Genomic DNA, 18,930 nt, shown 5'->3' with positions numbered 1-18,930 from the left:
GGGAGCGAAAGGCTATTTACAATTTGTACAGAAACCAGATGGCAGTTATAAGAGTCGAGGGACATGAAAGGGAAGCAGTGGTTGGAAAGGGAGTTAGACAGGGTTGTAGCCTCTCCCCGATGTTGTTCAATCTGTATATTGAGCAAGCAGTAAAGGAAACAAAAGAAAAATTCAGAGTAGGTATTAAAATTCATGGAGAAGAAATAAAAACTTTGAGGTTCGCCGATGACATTGTAATTCTGTCAGAGACAGCGAAGGACTTGGAAGAGCAGTTGAATGGAATGGACAGTGTCTTGAAAGGAGGATATAAGATGAACATCAACAAAAGCAAAACGAGGATAATGGAATGTAGTCTAATTAAGTCGGGTGATGCTGAGGGAATTAGATTAGGAAATGAGACATTTAAAGTAGTAAAGGAGTTTTGCTATTTGGGGAGCAAAATAACTGATGATGGTTGAAGTAGAGAGGATATAAAATGTAGACTGGCAATGGCAAGGAAAGCGTTTCTGAAGAAGAGAAATTTGTTAACATCGAGTATAGATTTAAGTGTCAGGAAGTCATTTCTGAAAGTATTTGTATGGAGTGTAGCCATGTATGGAAGTGAAACATGGACAATAAATAGTTTGGACAAGAAGGGAATAGAAGCATTCGAAATGTGGTGCTACAGAAGAATGCTGATGATTAGATGGGTAGATCACATAACTAATGAGGAGATATTGAATAGGATTGGGGAGAAGAGAAGTTTGTGGCAAAACTTGACTAGAAGAAGGAATCGATTTGGAGAACATGTTCTGAGGCATCAAGGGATCACAAATTTAGCATTGGAGGGCAGCGTGGAGGGTAAAAATCGTGGAGGGAGACCAAGAGATGAATACACTAAGCAGATTCAGAAGGATGTAGGTTGCAGTAGGTACTGGGAGATGAAAAAGCTTGCACAGGATAGAGTAGCATGGAGAGCTGCATCAAACCAGTCTCAGTACTGAAGACCACAACAACAACAATCTCCCTTACGAGAGAAAGGTGCAACTCTGTGAGTGCCATTTCTCGCCGTTACCAACCAGTGGAGAGCATGAGCATTTAGAGTGCACAAATCCAGAATGTGAAAAAAATATTTCTTATACCATTTCACAGTCTTACGCACTGATAGCACCAAGCTCAGTAACATGTCACAATTGTCAAATGCACCCATACTCTAATTGTAATCTACAATACATTGCGGTTTCTTTATTTTTTCGCAAGTATTTCTGTCGGTTTTCTCTGTTTCAACCATTTGTGTTGTGTGACTTGTGGTAAACATGTACACCTCTCTCTTATTGCACCACTTGATGGCAAGGACCTTGTCAGTGGACCTAAACTCAGTTTCTCCTCGTTTTAATTTGTTCTGCAGTTTTGGCATGTCGCGCCTGTTCTTACGAACAGTGCCACATGCGGCTGTTCCATGGTTGTGAAGCTAGAGGAACAGGTCCAGGCTGGAATACCAGTTATCGACATATAGAATATCACCCTGTTCCAAATATGGTCCCATAAGAGTTGCCACTATGTCACCACATTTTCCCAATTTGTGGAACCCAATTTCTGTTGTTGCCCCTGTATATACAATAAAATCTAAAGTATACCCACTCTGATAGTCACACAGTACAAATATCTTTATTCCGAATCTACTTAGCTTGGTTGGAATAAATTGCTTAGAAGATAATCGTCCTTTGAACAGCAAGAGACTTTATCGACACAAAGCATGTGATGTGGGCGAAATGAATTACGAAACGTCTTACGAACTTTTGTCAACAATCGTCCTAACTTTAAATAGACTGATGCCTCCAGTACTCGCAGAGTACATTCTCAGAAGTACACAAAAACGGTCTCGGGACATAATTTCGCTGGAAACTGTTGTGTTCAAAAGGGTATCTCTGGACCAATAATCACTTAATTTTAACTTCTTAACTTGCGCCATTAGAAGGCAAACAGAAACAAAACAATACATTTTCTCAAATCCAGTGTCTTTCCACTTTGACAGTCGAGAATTCAGATTCTGCAGTATTTTCTCTGGTGTAAACGTAAAAACGATTTGTTTCATCTGCAATAAATTGCAACAGTTTTTCAGACATAAATTTCACGAACTCGAGTCATTGAAGCGATGGTTGAACGGCTGGAAATATGTTTCTTTCCAGGCAAATGTGTCACTTAAGCGTGCTCTTTTCTGAACCGTTTCACTGTCACTGTCTGATTCCTCGGATTCAGAGGAACTGCTGACTGTAATTCTTGCTCTCCCCTCTGATGTAAAGGATACTGAGGGCTACAGCTTCGAGATTCTGTTGAAGACTCATCACTGTTAGCAACGTCAGGTAATTCACACTCACTGTCGCTCTTAGTGAGCATATCCAGGATTTCTTTATCTGAACAACCATGGCAACATGACATTTGTCACATAGAAAACAAGAAAACAGACAAAAATACAGGAATCTAAGTCGAATTCTGCAAAGAGCAAATGCAGCAACAAAGAAATATGCACTCTCGAACTACACAGTCAGACCACTGAACAGTTACTAGAAGAGTGAGGTGGAAAAAAAGCTCTGCGTGTATACACGTCCGTAGCACTCAGGTAGATGTGACTCAGTGCACCCAAACAAGTCCATTGCGGTGGGAAGGCCGGTGGCGTGGGACGTGTAAACACTTCCTTAGCACTGTAGGGAAGACCCAAGGCCGCATGTAAACACATCAGGCACACCAGGGGAACGGCGAGGCACGACAACTTAACACGTCCGCAGCAGTCAAAGGATTAAAATTAGTTGCGACTATTGATGTTTTACTCGCTGAAGGGGATGTGACGCCATTGCCGAGGTAACACTAACGGCGAGCCGCCTTTCCCTACCACACCGCCAGCAGTTCGCTGGTAAAACGCCCCTGCTGCCATGCCATGGATGAAAAGCACCAAGTGGTATTGCGTATTAGATGCATCCATGTTCATCAGCGTTACTTGCAAAGCCTTTTCTTCTGGCATTTAAGTGATCTGCAGTTATTAGGTACTGCGAACAAATGTATTATTTTGGTGCTGCATTAATAACAACAGTGTAATATGTCCGAACACAAGTTTCACAATAAAAGTGGTTGACAAGAACACGTTCACCAGCTGTGAAGATAATGTTCTGCTGCAAAATATTCCTCCGAATTTGGTACTAATAATGGACAAAGCGGCACACCATTCTGTTGTAATGCATAAAACTAAGACAATGCAGCAAAGGTTGAAACTAGCACATATATAAATATGGTGAAGTTAATGGAACTTTTTTTCTGTACAAGCCATAAACTTCACACTAGCAGGTCAACCAACTGGCTGATGCAAAAGGACATAGTTTAATCACGCTTGCTCTGTATCACGTTCATTTAAATCCGATTGAGAATATACAGGCCCCTGATAAAAAGCAACATGGCAAAAACCACCAAGAAGTCTGCACTCACTGAGGTTGAAATGCTAACAAAAGAAGCCACTGCAAATGTTGCACCACATGACAGGTCTCGAGCTGTCAGTCGTACCGAGAAGGTAGTTTAAGACACAAGGGTTCATGAAAAACTATGACGAGTTTTGAACACACAACTTGTCTTGTTGCCATGTTAAAAGTTGCTTCTTTTGCCAAAAAACAGCAGAGTTTACAAATATCATCTGATTAACATTCTAATCCAGTTGACGCTGCAACAGAATCCTGAATTAAACTAGCATCTAAGGGCAACAAAGGTCCACAGTTCATGAAAAAACAAATTGTCAGAATAAAAATAAATGTTTAACTTCAGTTATATTGTTGCAAAACCCACAGCAATTCTTGGTTCACCAGCTATTGATTGTCCTTAAAAATCACATTACTTCATTTGAAAAAAAATTTGTAGTTTCTTGAATATCAGAGTAGAGATGGAAGCTTCACATATTAATCATATCCTAATGTTATCATTTGCCAAACCTTGTTTTGATATCTCAAAACATTTATGAGATGTAGTTGTTGTTGCTGTTGTTGTTGCTGTTGTTGTTGTTGTTGTTGTTGTTGTCGTCGTCTTCAGTCCTGAGACTGGTTTGAAGCAGCTCTCCACGCTAATCTATCCCGTGCAAGCTCCTTCATCTCCCAGTACCTACTGCAACCTACATCCTTCTGAATCTGCTTAGTGTATTCATCTTTTGGTCTCCCTCTACGATTTTTACCCTCCACGCTGCCCTCCAATGCTAAATTTGTGATCCCTTGATGCCTCAGGATATGTCCTACCAACCGATCCCTTCTTCTAGTCAAGTTGTGCCACAAACTTCTCTTCTCCCCAATCCTATTCAATACCTCCTCATTAGTTATGTGATCTACCCACCTGATCTTCAACATTCTTCTGTAGCACCACATTTCGAAAGCTTCTATTCTATTCTTGTCCAAACTATTTATTGTCCATGTTTCACTTCCATACATGGCTACACTCCATACAAATACTTTCAGAAACGACTTCCTGACACTTAAATCTATACTCGATGTTAACAAATTTCTCTTCTTCAGAAACGCTTTCCTTGCCATTGCCAGTCTACATTTTATGTCCTCTCTACTTCGACCATCATCAGTTATTTTGCTTCCCAAATAGCAAAAATCCTTCACTACTTTAAGTGTCTCATTTCCCAATCTAATTCCCTCAGCATTACCCGACTTCATTCGACTACATTCCATTATCCTCGTTTTACTTTTGTTGATGTTCATCTTATATCCTCCTTCCAAGACACTGTCCATTCCGTTCAACTGCTCTTCCAAGTCCTTTGCTGTCTCTGACAGAATTACAATGTCATCGGTGAACCTCAATGTTTTTATTTCTTCTCCCTGGATTTTAATACCTACTCCAAATTTTTCTTTTGTTTCCTTTACTGCTTGCTCAATATACGGATTGAATACCATCGGGGAGAGGCTACAACCCTGTCTCACTCCCTTCCCAACCACTGCTTCCCTTTCATGTCCCTCGACTCTTATAACTGCCATCTGGTTTCTGTACAAATTGTAAATATCCTTTCGCGCCCTGTATTTTACCCCTGCCACCTTTAGAATTTGAAAGAGAATATTCCAGTCAACATTGTCAAAAGCTTTCTTTGAGTCTACAAATGCTAGAAACGTAGGTTTGCCTTTCCTTAATCTTTCTTCTAAGGTAAGTCGTAAGGTCAGTATTGCCACACGTGTTCCAACATTCTACGGAATCCAAACTGATCTTCCCCAAGGTCGGCTTCTACTAGTTTTTCCATTCATCTGTAAATAATTCGTGTTAGTATTTTTGCAGCTGTGACTTATTAAACTGATAGTCCTGTAATTTTCACATCTGTCAACACCTGCTTTCTTTGGGATTGGTATTATTATATTCTTCTTGAAGTCTGAGGGTATTTCACCTATCTTGCTCACGAGATGGTAGAGTTTCGTCAGGACTGGCTCTCCCAAGGCCGTCGGTAGTTTTAATGGAATGTTGTCTACTCCCGGGGCCTTGTTTCGACTCAGGTCTTTCAGTGTTCTGTCAAACTCTTCACGCAGTATCATATCTCCCATTTCATCTACATCTACATCCTCTTCCGTTTCCATAATATTGTCCTCAAGTACATCGCCCTTGTATAGACTATATACTCCTTCCACCTTTCTGCTTTCCCCTCTTTGCTTAGAACTGGGTTTCCATCTGAGCTCTTGATATTCATACAAGTGGTTCTCTTTTCTCCAAAGGTCTCTTTAATTTTCCTGTAGGCTGTATCTATCTTATCCCTAGTGAGATAAGCCTCTACATCCTTACATTTGGCCTCTAGCCATGCCTGCTTAGCCGTTTTGCACTTCCTACCTATCTCATTGTTGAGACGTTTGTATTCCTTTTTGCCTGCTTCATTTACTTTATTTTTATATTTTCTCCTTTCATCAATTAAATTCAATATTTCTTCTGTTACCCAAGGATTTCTACTAGCCCTAGTCTTTTTACCTACTTGATCCTCTGCTGCCTTCAGTACTTCATCCCTCAGAGCTACCCATTTGTCTTCTACTGTATTTCTTTCCCCCATTCCTGTCAATTGTTCCCTTATGCTGTCCCTGAAACTCTGTACAACCTCTGGTTTAGTCAGTTTATCCAGGTCCCATCTCCTTAAATTCCCACCTTTCTGCAATTTCTTCAGTTTTAATCTACAGTTCAATACCAATAGATTGTGGTCAGAGTCCACATCTGCCCCTGGAAATGTCTTACAATTTAAAACCTGGTTCCTAAATCTCTGTCTTACCATTATATAATCTATCTGAAACCTGTCAGTATCTCCAGGCTTCTTCCATGTATACAACCTTCCTTGATGATTCTTGAACCAAGTGTTAGCTATGATTAAGTTACGCTCTGTGCAAAACTCTACCAGGCGGCTTTCTCTTTCATTTCTTAGCCCCAATCCATGTTCACCTACTATGTTTCCTTCTCTCCCTTTTCCTACCGTCGATTTCCAGTCACCCATGACTATTAAATTTTCGTCTCCCTTCACTATCTGAATAATTTCTTTTATCTCACCATACATTTCTTCAATTTCTTCGTCATCTGCTGAGCTTGTTAGCATATAAACTTGTACTACTGTAGTAGGCATGGGCTTCGTGTCTATCTTGGCCACTATAATAATTTATGAGATATGAGGGATTAATGAGTAATTCATTCTAGCTTCTTTTGCTGTTGTGTGTGTGTGTGATGGAATTGTTTACACACATTTCATTTTCTCGAGATTGGAGACAGATAGTGATATCCTTCCAAGTTAAAGAATAATTCAAATTGTTATTGACATTTGATATATGACAACATATGACCTAATATATCTAAAAACAAAGATGATGTGACTTACCGAACGAAAGTGCTGGCAGGTCCATAGACACACAAACAAACACAAACGTACACACAAAATTCAAGCTTTCGCAACAAACTGTTGCCTCATCAGGAAAGAGGGAAGGAGAGGGAAAGACGAAAGGATGTGGGTTTTAAGGGAGAGGGTAAGGAGTCATTCCAATCCCAGGAGGGGAAAGAGTTACCTTAGGGGGAAAAAAGGACGGGTACACACACACACACACACACACACACACACACACACACACACACACACAAACACACACAAACACACACACACACAAAAAAGCGCGCGAGTGTATACCCGTCCTTTTCCCCCCCTAAGGTAAGTCTTTCCGCTCCCGGGATTGGAATGACTCCTTACCCTCTCCCTTAAAACCCACATTCTTTCGTCTTCCCCTCTCCTTCCCTCTTTCCTGATGAGGCAACAGTTTGTTGCGGAAGCTTGAATTTTGTGTGTATGTTTGTGTTTGTTTGTGTGTCTATCAACCTGCCAGCACTTTCGTTCGGTAAGTCACATCATCTTTGTTTTTAATATAATAGAAGGAAACATTCCACGTGGGAAAAATTATATATAAAAACAAAGATGAGGTGACTTACCGAACGAAAGCGCTGGCAGGTCGATAGACACACAAACACACACACAAAATTCAAGCTTTCGCAACAAACTGTTGCCTCATCAGGAAAGAGGGAAGGAGAGGGGAAGACGAAAGGAAGTGGGTTTTAAGGGAGAGGGTAAGGAGTCATTCCAATCCCGGGAGGGGAAAGACTTACCTTAGGGGGAAAAAGGACGGGTATACACACACCTATTGAAGAATATTTATTGACTCAAGGTCTGAATAAATTTCTAGATGAAAAATAAAAATCAAAAATTCTGTTGCTTTAGAGGTACCCAAAACACTCAAGAGAATGCAGCACTTGTCAGAAGCGTTGATAGCTTTATGCAGAATCAGCAGCTACCAGCACTGGCACTCAAAAACAGTGAACCCTCCCTCCAACCATCAGCACAGCATTGGTATGATGCGAATTCACAACATTTGACATTACGGGGTTAAGGGCCTTGTAACACTAACCAAAACGGCCTTGCTGTGCTGGTACTGCGAATGGCTGAAAGCAAGGGGAAACTACGGCCGTAATTTTTCACGAGGGCATGCAGCTTTACTATATGGTGGCATGAAGAGCTGCATCAAACCAGTCTCAGGACTAAAGACCACAACAACAACAACAAAAAATGTTATTACCATTCTACATCTTGATTTTTCATATCAACATTTTTTTTTTCAACCATCACCCTGGCGACAAACACATTCCTCCCAGGCACTAATGATCTAGTAGTTTGGTCCCTCCCCCCCTCTTTAAACCAATAAACCAACCAACATTCCTCCCAACAATCAGTTTCCTGATACAGTCGATGTAGAATGTTTGATGTTGACAAAGCCACAATCCCACCTCTGTGGCAACCACTTTATCACTATCACAGTGAAGTCCTCAAAAGTATTCAAACAGGTTGGTTGGTTGGTTGATTTGAGGGAGGTGACCAAACAGCGAGGTCCTATGTCCCATCGGATTAGGGAAGGATGCAGAAGGAAGTCGGCTGTGCCCTTTCAAAGGAACCATCCCTACATTTGCATGGAGCGATTTAGGGACATCATGGAAAACGCAACTCTGGACGGGCAGACGCGGCTTTAAACTGTCGTCGTCCTGAATGTGAGTCCAGTGTGCTAACCATTGCACCACTTCACTTGGTACTGAAACAGGCAAAAACTGGATGGTGCTAAGTTGGGACTGTACAGAGGGGACCGATGACAGTGAATCCAAGGCATGTAATTGTTGCAGATTTCTTGTGTGATCTGGCATAGTTATTCTGGAGGACAGAGCGCGCCATGTGTGGATGAACTCTTTGATTTCTAAACTTTATTACAACATGTTGTTTTTCATGCAGCAACGGTTAATTTAGACACCAACATGTTACAATTTTGAGCCCTCTAGTGACATAGGGCTGCACATATGTAGACAGGAAAAATAAAGAAGTCGAATGTCAACTTTTATTTTAGTTAAAAAGCTTTAAGAGTTTTCACATAAAAATTTGGAGGGATAATTTTTCAGTTTACTTAATGTATGAATTATTAATGTAATCTTACAGGGAGCACACAACAGAAAAAAATACTGGATCCACTGCTCCCAAAATCTCCATATTCAGCAGCACTTATGACTATACATTCATGAAGGACTGAATAATAACAGCTGTCTACTACACATTAAACACTGTTTTCATCTGACACATACGTGTCTGAAGACTATGGGATTCTTCCTAAGCCTAGAACCCGAACTGACAATTATTTCTATGAATTTTCATTATATGATGTAATAGTTATAATTGGACACTGCCTTATTAACTAAACCCATTGTCAATAGGTGCCTAAAATCACAGTAAGACAGAAAGGAAAATAGGAGAACCAATGTCTTACAATCCAATGACATACCAAAGATTCATTTTATGGCTCTTAAAATGCAGTAGTAAGTGAATGTCTCCAGTAAGCAACACAAATATCAAATGAGGACTCACATTTCTGGCCTTCCTAATTTTTTAACCATAGATGTAAACAAGTGGTTCATTCGGACTATAGAGTAGACCGACAGCTCTCCAGACGTCAACTTGTCATTCAAATGTCTTGCAAGCAAGGCATACTTGTTCAAGTGGCAGCCATCAGAAACCAGAAGCTGATATCTCTCACTAGATCCTGCATCAGTTATTTTCCTACTGCCCTGTAAATCAATAAATAAATTAATCAAATTGGTTACACACACATTGGCATGAGCATTTGTTGCCTGCTACTTTTCAGTGAAAGAAGACTGCCTAAAAAACCCCACACTGAGAAGCTCTGACAAGAAAAACTTCAGTATCTAAGAATGGAATCTCCATCATGCTTATAAGTAAGACACACTGAAATTTCACACCAATTTCTCACTTCCTCCCTTTACTGGCTCATTTACATCATCTGCAAATTTTATGTAGTCCCACTTGTGGTTTGGTTCGAAATACAAAAAGAAGTATCATTTAGCTTTTTAGCACAGCATGCCAAATGATGATAATGTTTTGGAATGTTAATTCCTTTATCAGTTTTATATCTTGCAAGTATGAAGATACAAAAATTGGTTCCACATGTTCCCATTTTGTAAACACTAACACAAATTCAGTAGTCTCTAGCATCGGACTGACAAGGTGCAATTAATGAACTTTCCAGCTTTCTGTGGTACATATGGGCTAAATTTATTCGAAATTTTACTACTATCGAACATCACAAACTTCTCCAATAATTTCATATTATCTGGTCATTGTATTACTGTGTTTTTCCTTTAATGTATCAAATGGCTTTCAAATTAAAAGGGAGTTTTACGATATCAAGTACTTCACATTTGATACCTCCAAGGAAAGGCAATTTGTAAAATATGAGCAAGAATCATTTATTTTCTCTCCACTTACCAATGAGAGAGGCTTTTCATAACTAAATTAGCTCTTTCTTAGTGAGGTAGCATCATAATATTAATGTTCTCAATGTGGACCTCCAGTGCTTGCCATCATATATGTCTTCTTCATCAAAGTTCTTACAACAGCGCAAGAAGTCAGTCACGTTTCCTATGCCTCTGTCTCTGCACTGGCAGAAAAACGAACATCGCTTATACTAACAACGGGTGACAACCGTAACAATTTAGTGTAAGGGATACTTCAACGTACGATTCTTCCTCGAAGATGGCATACTTACATAATCAAACCGTCATACAAACGCTGACAGTAAACAAGGGATTGTATAGAACTGTAATACTTACCAGTATTTGCATTACAGGCTCTTCAACGGTGCCGCCACACTTTATAGTCTGCAAATTGGAAAAGTGACCATTATGAAACTAGTCGCACTACAATATACTGGTAGAACATGTATATAAGACATCAATTAGAATGCTCCAACAGGCCTAAAAGGAAAATCAAATCAAATTTATGTAGAAGAAATTAGAAACAACCTATATGACAGTCACCACTGACGTTTAAACCTTGCACATTTGCTCATAAAATGGCAGTCGAAATTGAACACGGCATTAGTTTCACAATGTCACATTCGTTTAGCGCCATAACAAGACTTCAAAAATTTCCACTTCCATTATGCTGCAGCTAATTCCGAGAGTATACTGTAGATTTGATAACATGAAACCACGACGTTAATCTCACTTAGTTTACAAAAACTATACCTCATGGTATACCAACTAAAAAACTCACGGCAAGTGCTCCCCCCGTAAGTTGCCAGGTCATCTTCACGGTAATAACTACAAATGCAAGCTACTATTCACTCTACAAATACAATAATCCATATTACCTTCAATTTCAAATATTCCTATTCCGCGGGAAACATTAAGTCAGAGATACTACAGCACAATTCTCCAAAGTCGTTCACGCTTGGTTGGCGGTAGCTATTTGAAGTGGCTTCCATACACATGAAATTTCTTGCACTACCCTTCACGACAACATCTAACGCGACCAAACCGGCAGTAACACTCGCATACGTCAACTATCATTTGAAAGAACACTCCTTGCACACTATCATGCTAACTTACTCGTAAAGCCAGCATTTTATTTCACATACATGAAATTCTTACATGCTCAGTCCCCTCCCACAAACCACTTCTCCAGTCGCGTAAGTCAACATTCATGTAGAAACACCGTACTTCTTACTTTCATACTGTCATGCAAACTTCTTGTCGTTCAACTTCCTTACAAGATGTCATTTCTCCCACCAACTTACAAATAAGTGAATCTTCTCTCATTCTGCTGTATTTATTTATTTATTTTCGTGTACCATAGATCCCTGATGCGAGTGTAACGCTAGGATGTCGAAGTGTCAGAAGCTGTGCTGTGGTTCGTCTAACATAACCTATCTAGAGTCGTCTGTTTATGTAAGTAAGAATACATTTATGGCCATGCTAAAATAATGAGCTCTCTCATCACCTAGGTAAACAAATACTTTCTAAAGTAGGAAATTTTCCTTACAAATGCGGAGGGAATATCATTCTAGCACTTTGCAACACCTTATAATCATTTATTTGTAATGGATCAACGCACCATCGTTTGAAGTGACAAACTGGATGAAAAATATTGAAATTGAAAATGTGAAATTATTTAAGTCCATATTACGGCAAAACAGTCAGCTGTATTGACACAACGGAAATTTGTGACTCTAGAGATTTAAAACTACTCTTGATCGCTGTTCAAATAAAAATATGCACTGTTATGTTTGCGCCTATAAGAACACTCTTATATTTATAACAGTGTGAAGCTTGCTTATAAAATTAAGCATCATATAGGTAAAACATTTACAGCATCTACAACCTATCAGAACCTTATGAAAATAAAAACAAAGCTGAGCACTTGAGACAATAACCTTACTTTCCAATGTAGCTCCGGTGTATTGTAGATAACACAATGCGATTTGGAATGCAATCAGTATATTCCAATTGCCAGATATTTCAACGTTACATGTAGCACTAATGCGAGCTAGAACAGCATCTCACATACTTGTATTCATCGTCGTCTTCAAATAATCCCTTATTATCATGTGTAATGTTCCTAAGCGATTCCTGTGAAATTCCCTTTTCTATATTCAGCATCGGTGGGACAATTTAATTTTTTCTTCATCAGTGCCACTATAAGCTTGTCGGAGAAAATCTATGGAACTCCCATACAAATAATTTCACTTTTCGCTATCTCGAAATACGTAAGCAGCGTTTCCAACATCAGGGTAAGAAAACAGTAATGTGCATGTAAGGCTAGTGGTGGAGGGATGCACCTGTAAGTAATTCATGCTTCAGAAAACCCACCTTTGAGTGAAGAATTTTTCCAGGATCAACTAGACGGGAAGGCCATGCAACTGTCAGACCTCAAGGTTGTGACCTCAGCGAGGAGTGGTGAACGTCAACAACTGCCTTCCGTTGTATCAGTAACATGCTGGGTATAAAGAAACTCATACCATGTGATCGTTACAAATTTGTTAACTAAGGACACAGAAGGCATTTTATGTGTTAATAACTTGTATTTGTGTGAGTTTAACAAAATGTAAAATGTGTTTATTCAGTTTCATTATCAAGAGAACTTTGTAACTCAAGAGATGACTTTTTTGGTAGTGAGTAGACGGCAGACACATTATCTTCGCTGAAGTATCAGTCACAAATGAAGAACTTCAGGTGCGACCCAGGGGAGTGCGTTGGTACCCTTTCTGCTCATGATGAATATTAATAACATTCCACACAATATTAACAGTAGCGTCAGACTTTTGCAGAAGACGCAGTTATCTATAATGAAATACTGTCTGGAAGAAGTTCCATAAATATTCTGTCAGATATTAAGACTATTCGAAAGTGGTCCAATTGTTAGCTGCTTGCTTTAAATGTAAACTGTACACTTCACAAATAAAAAACAAATTAAAAATACACCATTACATATAATTTGCAAAATCTGGCTACAGTTTTTTTTCAACCAATCGGTAATCGAAAAACATGTATAAATATTAGGTGTCAGAGTAAGTGACTTATATGTGTTTTTTAAGTATTCATACACAATACAAATTTCTCCCCCATCTACATTAAATAAATAATTCTCATTCTCAGCAATTAATTGATTTATGAATTATGAGAATATATCTTCTCCAACATCAGGATAACATTCAAATGTAAAATACGTAAGAGTTAATTTTCTCAATCATATTGTGTCATACAGTCAACGATAAAAAATTTTATTAACCCGAACAAACTCATCAGGGTTAAGAGGTAACGAAAAAATTATATGTAATAAAATAAATCTATTTGTTTTACTCTAAAAAGAAAAAAAATTTAAATTTATTCATTATCAATATCATGAATTGAATAATAATTAATTTCTTTTATAAAACTATATATAAATTTATAGTTAATCATTATTCTAATTTATTTTTTTACAGAAAACATTTTAGTACAACAATCAGGAAGAGTAACTTCATATTTATTGTTTAAAACTAAATAAATTTTTTGACCACATCTATTTGACAAATGTTCAGCATTTGAAATAATCTTACATTAATTACTTTTCAATTCTGTTAATTAAGTAAACGCATCTCAAATTCCTTTCTTATTACTTTTTACATCATTCAATAGATTTTCATTATCTGCATTTCAACAATAAAAGTTAAAAATAAAAAATCTAATTTTTCTTTAAATAAAAGGAAAAATTCTCAAGTACATTTGAATCATAAACGCTTTAAAATATAAAGTACTTATTTTCAACGTATAAATAACGCAAAAAAGTGAACAAACAAATGGACAACCTTAGATTATGAAACTTACATAATCTTTTAAAAGAAACAAATTGAAGAATTAATCAGAATTAAATTTCAATAAAATCAAGACTTTTATTAAGTTTTATTATAACAATGATTTAAGGTTTAAACCTATAAAACTTCGAGCAATTTCTAAAACGGAATTATTAAAAAAATTTTTTGAACTTAATAAACGAGAGTTACTCGAACATAATGAATACTGTAAGTTTAATATTAAGACTAACGATAAAGACCTGAAAAACAGAACGTTAAGAGATATTCATGAAGTAAATAAAACAAAACAACAAAAATATTCTAAACTGAATAAACAAGAAATAATCAAGTTATTGAAAAATCAAAATTATATATTAATAACAACTAGAATGAATTGAAAAACAATACTCTAAAAGAACACCAAGTAAATTGTAAATTGGAATATTTAAAGAAATAAACTTAGTAAACAAAAATAACTGCAACTTACTGAAAAATCAGAGTATAATATTAACAAACAAGAATCATTCGAAAATCCCAAGAAGGGTATTAATAAAACGAAAGTGGATCGTAAAAAATTACACCAATACTTCGAGTTAATAAACATCAAGAAATTAAACAAGAAGTAATCAGAAAATGTATTTAAATCTCAGCTTAGTAAATCCTGATGATGACGAATATAGACAAATAAATAAATACACAAAAAAATCGAAGCTCTTTAATCAAGAAAATTGAGTTATAAAATTAAAAGTACCATTGATGAAGCACAACCAAAGAATTTTTAATCAAGTTAAAGAAGAAGTAATCTGTACATTTAAGCGTACTTTAATACAAAGAAGATCGACTAAAATAAACATGAATTTTTTGTCATTTTAAAAGATAAGATGAAGATAATAAATTTTTATACAGGTAATGAAGTTCTATTAAGATCAACTGATTAAGAAGATTTATGTCAAACATCAACAAATAAACAGATATGAAAGAAATGCAAAAGAATAAACCTGGTTGATCTTTATTATTTATAAATAATTAAGAATTAAGTGTTAATAAAACATATTCCCGGATTTGGATCTTCATACATTGATTTACCAGAAATAATTAAAAGCAAAAAAGCTTAAGTTAATATTCAAAACAACCATCAATGATGTTTCCTTTATTCAATATGATCAGTTACATCGCGAAAAAAAGAGCATATAGACCGGGTTATCGTTTATAAAACATCTCGGTCTAGAAATAGACACAATTTTTGAAATATTAATTTTCCCATTCAATTAACAGATATTCAGAATTTGAAAAACTTAAATTCTTCGATTAATTTTTTATGCTTGTGATGGAAAACTATTGTGTACCCACTTTACCATACAAAAAATAAAGGAAAAGAACATGTAAACTTTCTTTTGCACAAATTATTGTTAGATAAAAGATTTCTCTATATTTGTTAGAGTGCAAAGAACTAGCTATAAACAAAAAGTTTATTCTTGTGGTAGATGCTTCAGACTTTTTAACTCACAAGAAAAATTAGACAATCACAAAACAATTGCATAGAAAATAAAGAAATACGAATAAATATACCTAGATAACTGAAAAAAATTTATAATTTATGATAATCCAATGTAGTACCTACTGTAGTTACGAAGATTTCAGATTTCTTTTAGAAATATGACCTGTTAACCAAATCCAGAAAATTTTATATTATAAATATCGAAAACATGTATATTCTCTTTTAGTTATTATGTAAAATATTCTAATGGTGATTATAAACCATCTACAAGGATTCAGCACAAAAATTCTTTCAAATGTCAAGACAAATATCTAGAGAAATTAAGAAAGAAGATGAATGGGTTGCACGACTGATATCCTCTAAAGAAGAGAAAATAAATATTTAAAATTCAAAAACTTGTTTTATTTGGGAAGAAAAGTTTACTGACGTAGAAAGAAAAGTTAGAGATCATCTCCATTTACTGCAAAATACTGAGGTAGTGCTCATTAAGGTTATACTCCTAATTTTAAAAATCCGTTTAATTTTTGCTAATTTTGTTAATTATGAGATCGATTTCCTAATCAAAGAATTGACAAAAGATATTAAAGACTGTAATCCTATTCCAAATAACAAACAAAAATATATTTCTTTCAATAAAACGGTTGAAGATGGATTTACTTCAAGATTTTTGGATACTTTTAAATTTATGCCCTCCAGCACTGGTAAATTGTCTTCTAATACGAAGAATGTATAATTTATAAAACTTCAAAATATTTCAAAGGTGAAAAATTAGCTCTAATGATTGAAAAAGGAATTTATCGGTATTATTATATGTAATATGGAAGAAAAATAAAAGAAACAAAATTACTAAACAAAAAAATTTTGTTCAAGAGTTAATGAATCTTGAATTTCTAATGAAGAGGAATTTAATATTAAAAATTAGAAGGATATACATGATTACATAATAAATCTGAATGGATATTTTTGAAAATTTTAGAGATACCTGAATTTAATCTTATTAACTCGATCCTTCTTGATATTTTATTGGACCTCATTTATGTTAGGATTCTATCTTAAAGATGCAGAAATTTCCATTAAAGTTATTAATGGATTATGACATGATTTTATTTATTGAATATGAATTCGAGGAGGAGTTTCTCAAAGTATTAAAACATATGTCAGATCTAGTAATAAATATATGACTAACTTTAGACCAGAAAGACAATCAAGTTATACTACATATCTGGGCGGCAGTCATTTATACCGTTTTTTCTTTTAAATATTTCAGTGTGTGAGAGAAAAATTATTTTAATTCTAGAAAAATACTTGACTTACCAGATGACATTAATCACAGTAATAACAGTAAGTCGATTTAGAAATCCTAGAAAATTATAATATTTCTACAAGGATGTACCACTAGCACCTGAAAGTGGAGAAAAACTATTAACAAATTTAGATAATAAAGAAAAGTATATTTTATATAAAATGAATCTTCCACAGTATTTAAAATATGGATTAATATTAATCAAAATCCAAAAAATCTTTTCATATGCATTATATGACTGGTAAAAAAACACTAATTTTAATACAGGCTGTACATAAAATCTTGCAATACTTTCAATTATTTATTGTAGAAGAACCAAACATTGTACAGATATCATATGTATGTTATTTTGAAGAGAAAACCTGAAAGATTTTTTTTCGTGTATACCGCCACAGTGTACTTTGGTGATTGCCGATAGACAGGACTGGTCACCAACATGTCAAATTCAGGTGCAGATCAAGCTTTCAAATTAGAAGATGAAGAAAAAAAAATCTTAACGGGTTAAGGCATTTGTCATGTAAATGAAATTACTTTAAAGAATTATCAAAAGTGCTTAAACAACAAAATAAAACACTGTAGAAAATGAATTTGATTAGATCTTATAAACATGAAATTAAAAAATGAAAATGTAATGATAATTTCTTAAGTGAATTAAACAGTTGAAGTGAAGATTATCCTGAAAATGACAGAAATAATTATGTTTCTTAAAGTGGATTAAACAGTTGCAGAGAATATTATCCCAAAAACGAAATGAATAAAGATGATTTCTTAAGTGAATACAACAATTTCACAGAAGATTAACCAGAACTACACTCCTGGAAATGGAAAAAAGAACACATTGACACCGGTGTGTCAGACCTACCACACTTGGTCCGGACGCTGCGAGAGGGCTGTACAAGCAATGATCACACGCACGGCACAGCGGACACACCAGGAACCGCGGTGTTGGCCGTCGAATGGCGCTAGCTGCGCAGCATTTGTGCACCGCCGCCGTCAGTGTCAGCCAGTTTGCCGTGACATACGGAGCTCCATCGCAGTGTTTAACACTGGTAGCATGCCGCGACAGCGTGGATGTGAACCGTATGTGCAGTTGACGGACTTTGAGCAAGGGCGTATAGTGGGCATGCGGGAGGCCGGGTGGACGTACCGCCGAATTGCTCAACACGTGGGGCGTGAGGTCTCCACAGTACATCGATGTTGTCGCCAGTGGTCGGCGGAAGGTGCACGTGCCCATCGACCTGGGACCGGACCGCAGCGACACACGGATGCACGCCAAGACCGTAGGATCCTACGCAGTGCCGTAGGGGACTGCACCGCCACTTCCCAGCAAATTAGGGACACTGTTGCCCCTGGGGTATCGGCGAGGACCATTCGCAACCGTCTCCATGAAGCTGGGCTACGGTCCCGCACACCGTTAGGCCGTCTTCCGCTCACGCCCCAACATCGTGCAGCCCGCCTCCAGTGGTGTCGCGACAGGCGTGAATGGAGGGACGAATGGAGACGTGTAGTCTTCAGCGATGAGAGTCGCTTCTGCCTTGGTGCCAATGATGGTCGTATGCGTGTTGTCTTGTGACAGCCAGAGCGAGAGCACCAGCAGCAGCGAGTACTGTTTGTATAAAGCGTTTATTTTGCATTTTGTTTACGACCTTCCACTAAGGAAGGGATTCTATTTGTGTTTATCTGCTCTGCATAGTAACTAACAGTTCTTGATAAAACTTTACGTAGTTTTCTTGTTAGATTTCTTAGTGTTTTCTTGATCGTTTAGAACAGAAAGCGCCCTAAAACCGTCTTTTGTTTGTTTCGCGGCCGTTAGCCACTAGTCACTGGAATCAGCAGTTGTCTTGTGACAGCCAGAGCGAGAGCACCAGCAGCAGCGAGTACTGTTTGTATAAAGCGTTTATTTTGCATTTTGTTTACGACCTTCCACTAAGGAAGGGATTCTATTTGTGTTTATCTGC

General features: G+C 36.9%; 1 protein-coding gene across 2 annotated transcripts in view; it reads right to left on the bottom strand.

Moving 5' to 3' along the window:
- LOC126425107 (uncharacterized) overlaps positions 1 to 11,248 on the bottom strand; it is a 92,242-nt gene extending 80,994 nt beyond the window's left edge. Inside the window, exons 1-3 of one of the 2 annotated variants that reach the window (XM_050088034.1) lie at positions 11,211 to 11,248; positions 10,669 to 10,716; positions 9,407 to 9,606 (exon numbers count right to left, since the gene is read on the bottom strand). In XM_050088034.1, coding sequence (XP_049943991.1) covers positions 9,407 to 9,606; positions 10,669 to 10,680 — 212 coding nt within the window. In that variant the 5' untranslated portion in view covers positions 10,681 to 10,716; positions 11,211 to 11,248. Of the gene's footprint in view, positions 1 to 9,406; positions 9,607 to 10,668; positions 10,717 to 11,113 lie in introns of both variants that reach the window. The other variant, XM_050088033.1, reaches the window with a different exon arrangement.
- Positions 11,249 to 18,930: the final 7,682 nt, after the last annotated feature.

This window comes from Schistocerca serialis, chromosome 10 (assembly GCF_023864345.2).
Source record: "Schistocerca serialis cubense isolate TAMUIC-IGC-003099 chromosome 10, iqSchSeri2.2, whole genome shotgun sequence".
Classification (NCBI taxonomy): Eukaryota; Metazoa; Arthropoda; class Insecta; order Orthoptera; family Acrididae; genus Schistocerca; species Schistocerca serialis.
Note: the sequence above shows the minus strand (reverse complement) of the source record. Positions and strands in the feature narration are given on the sequence as shown.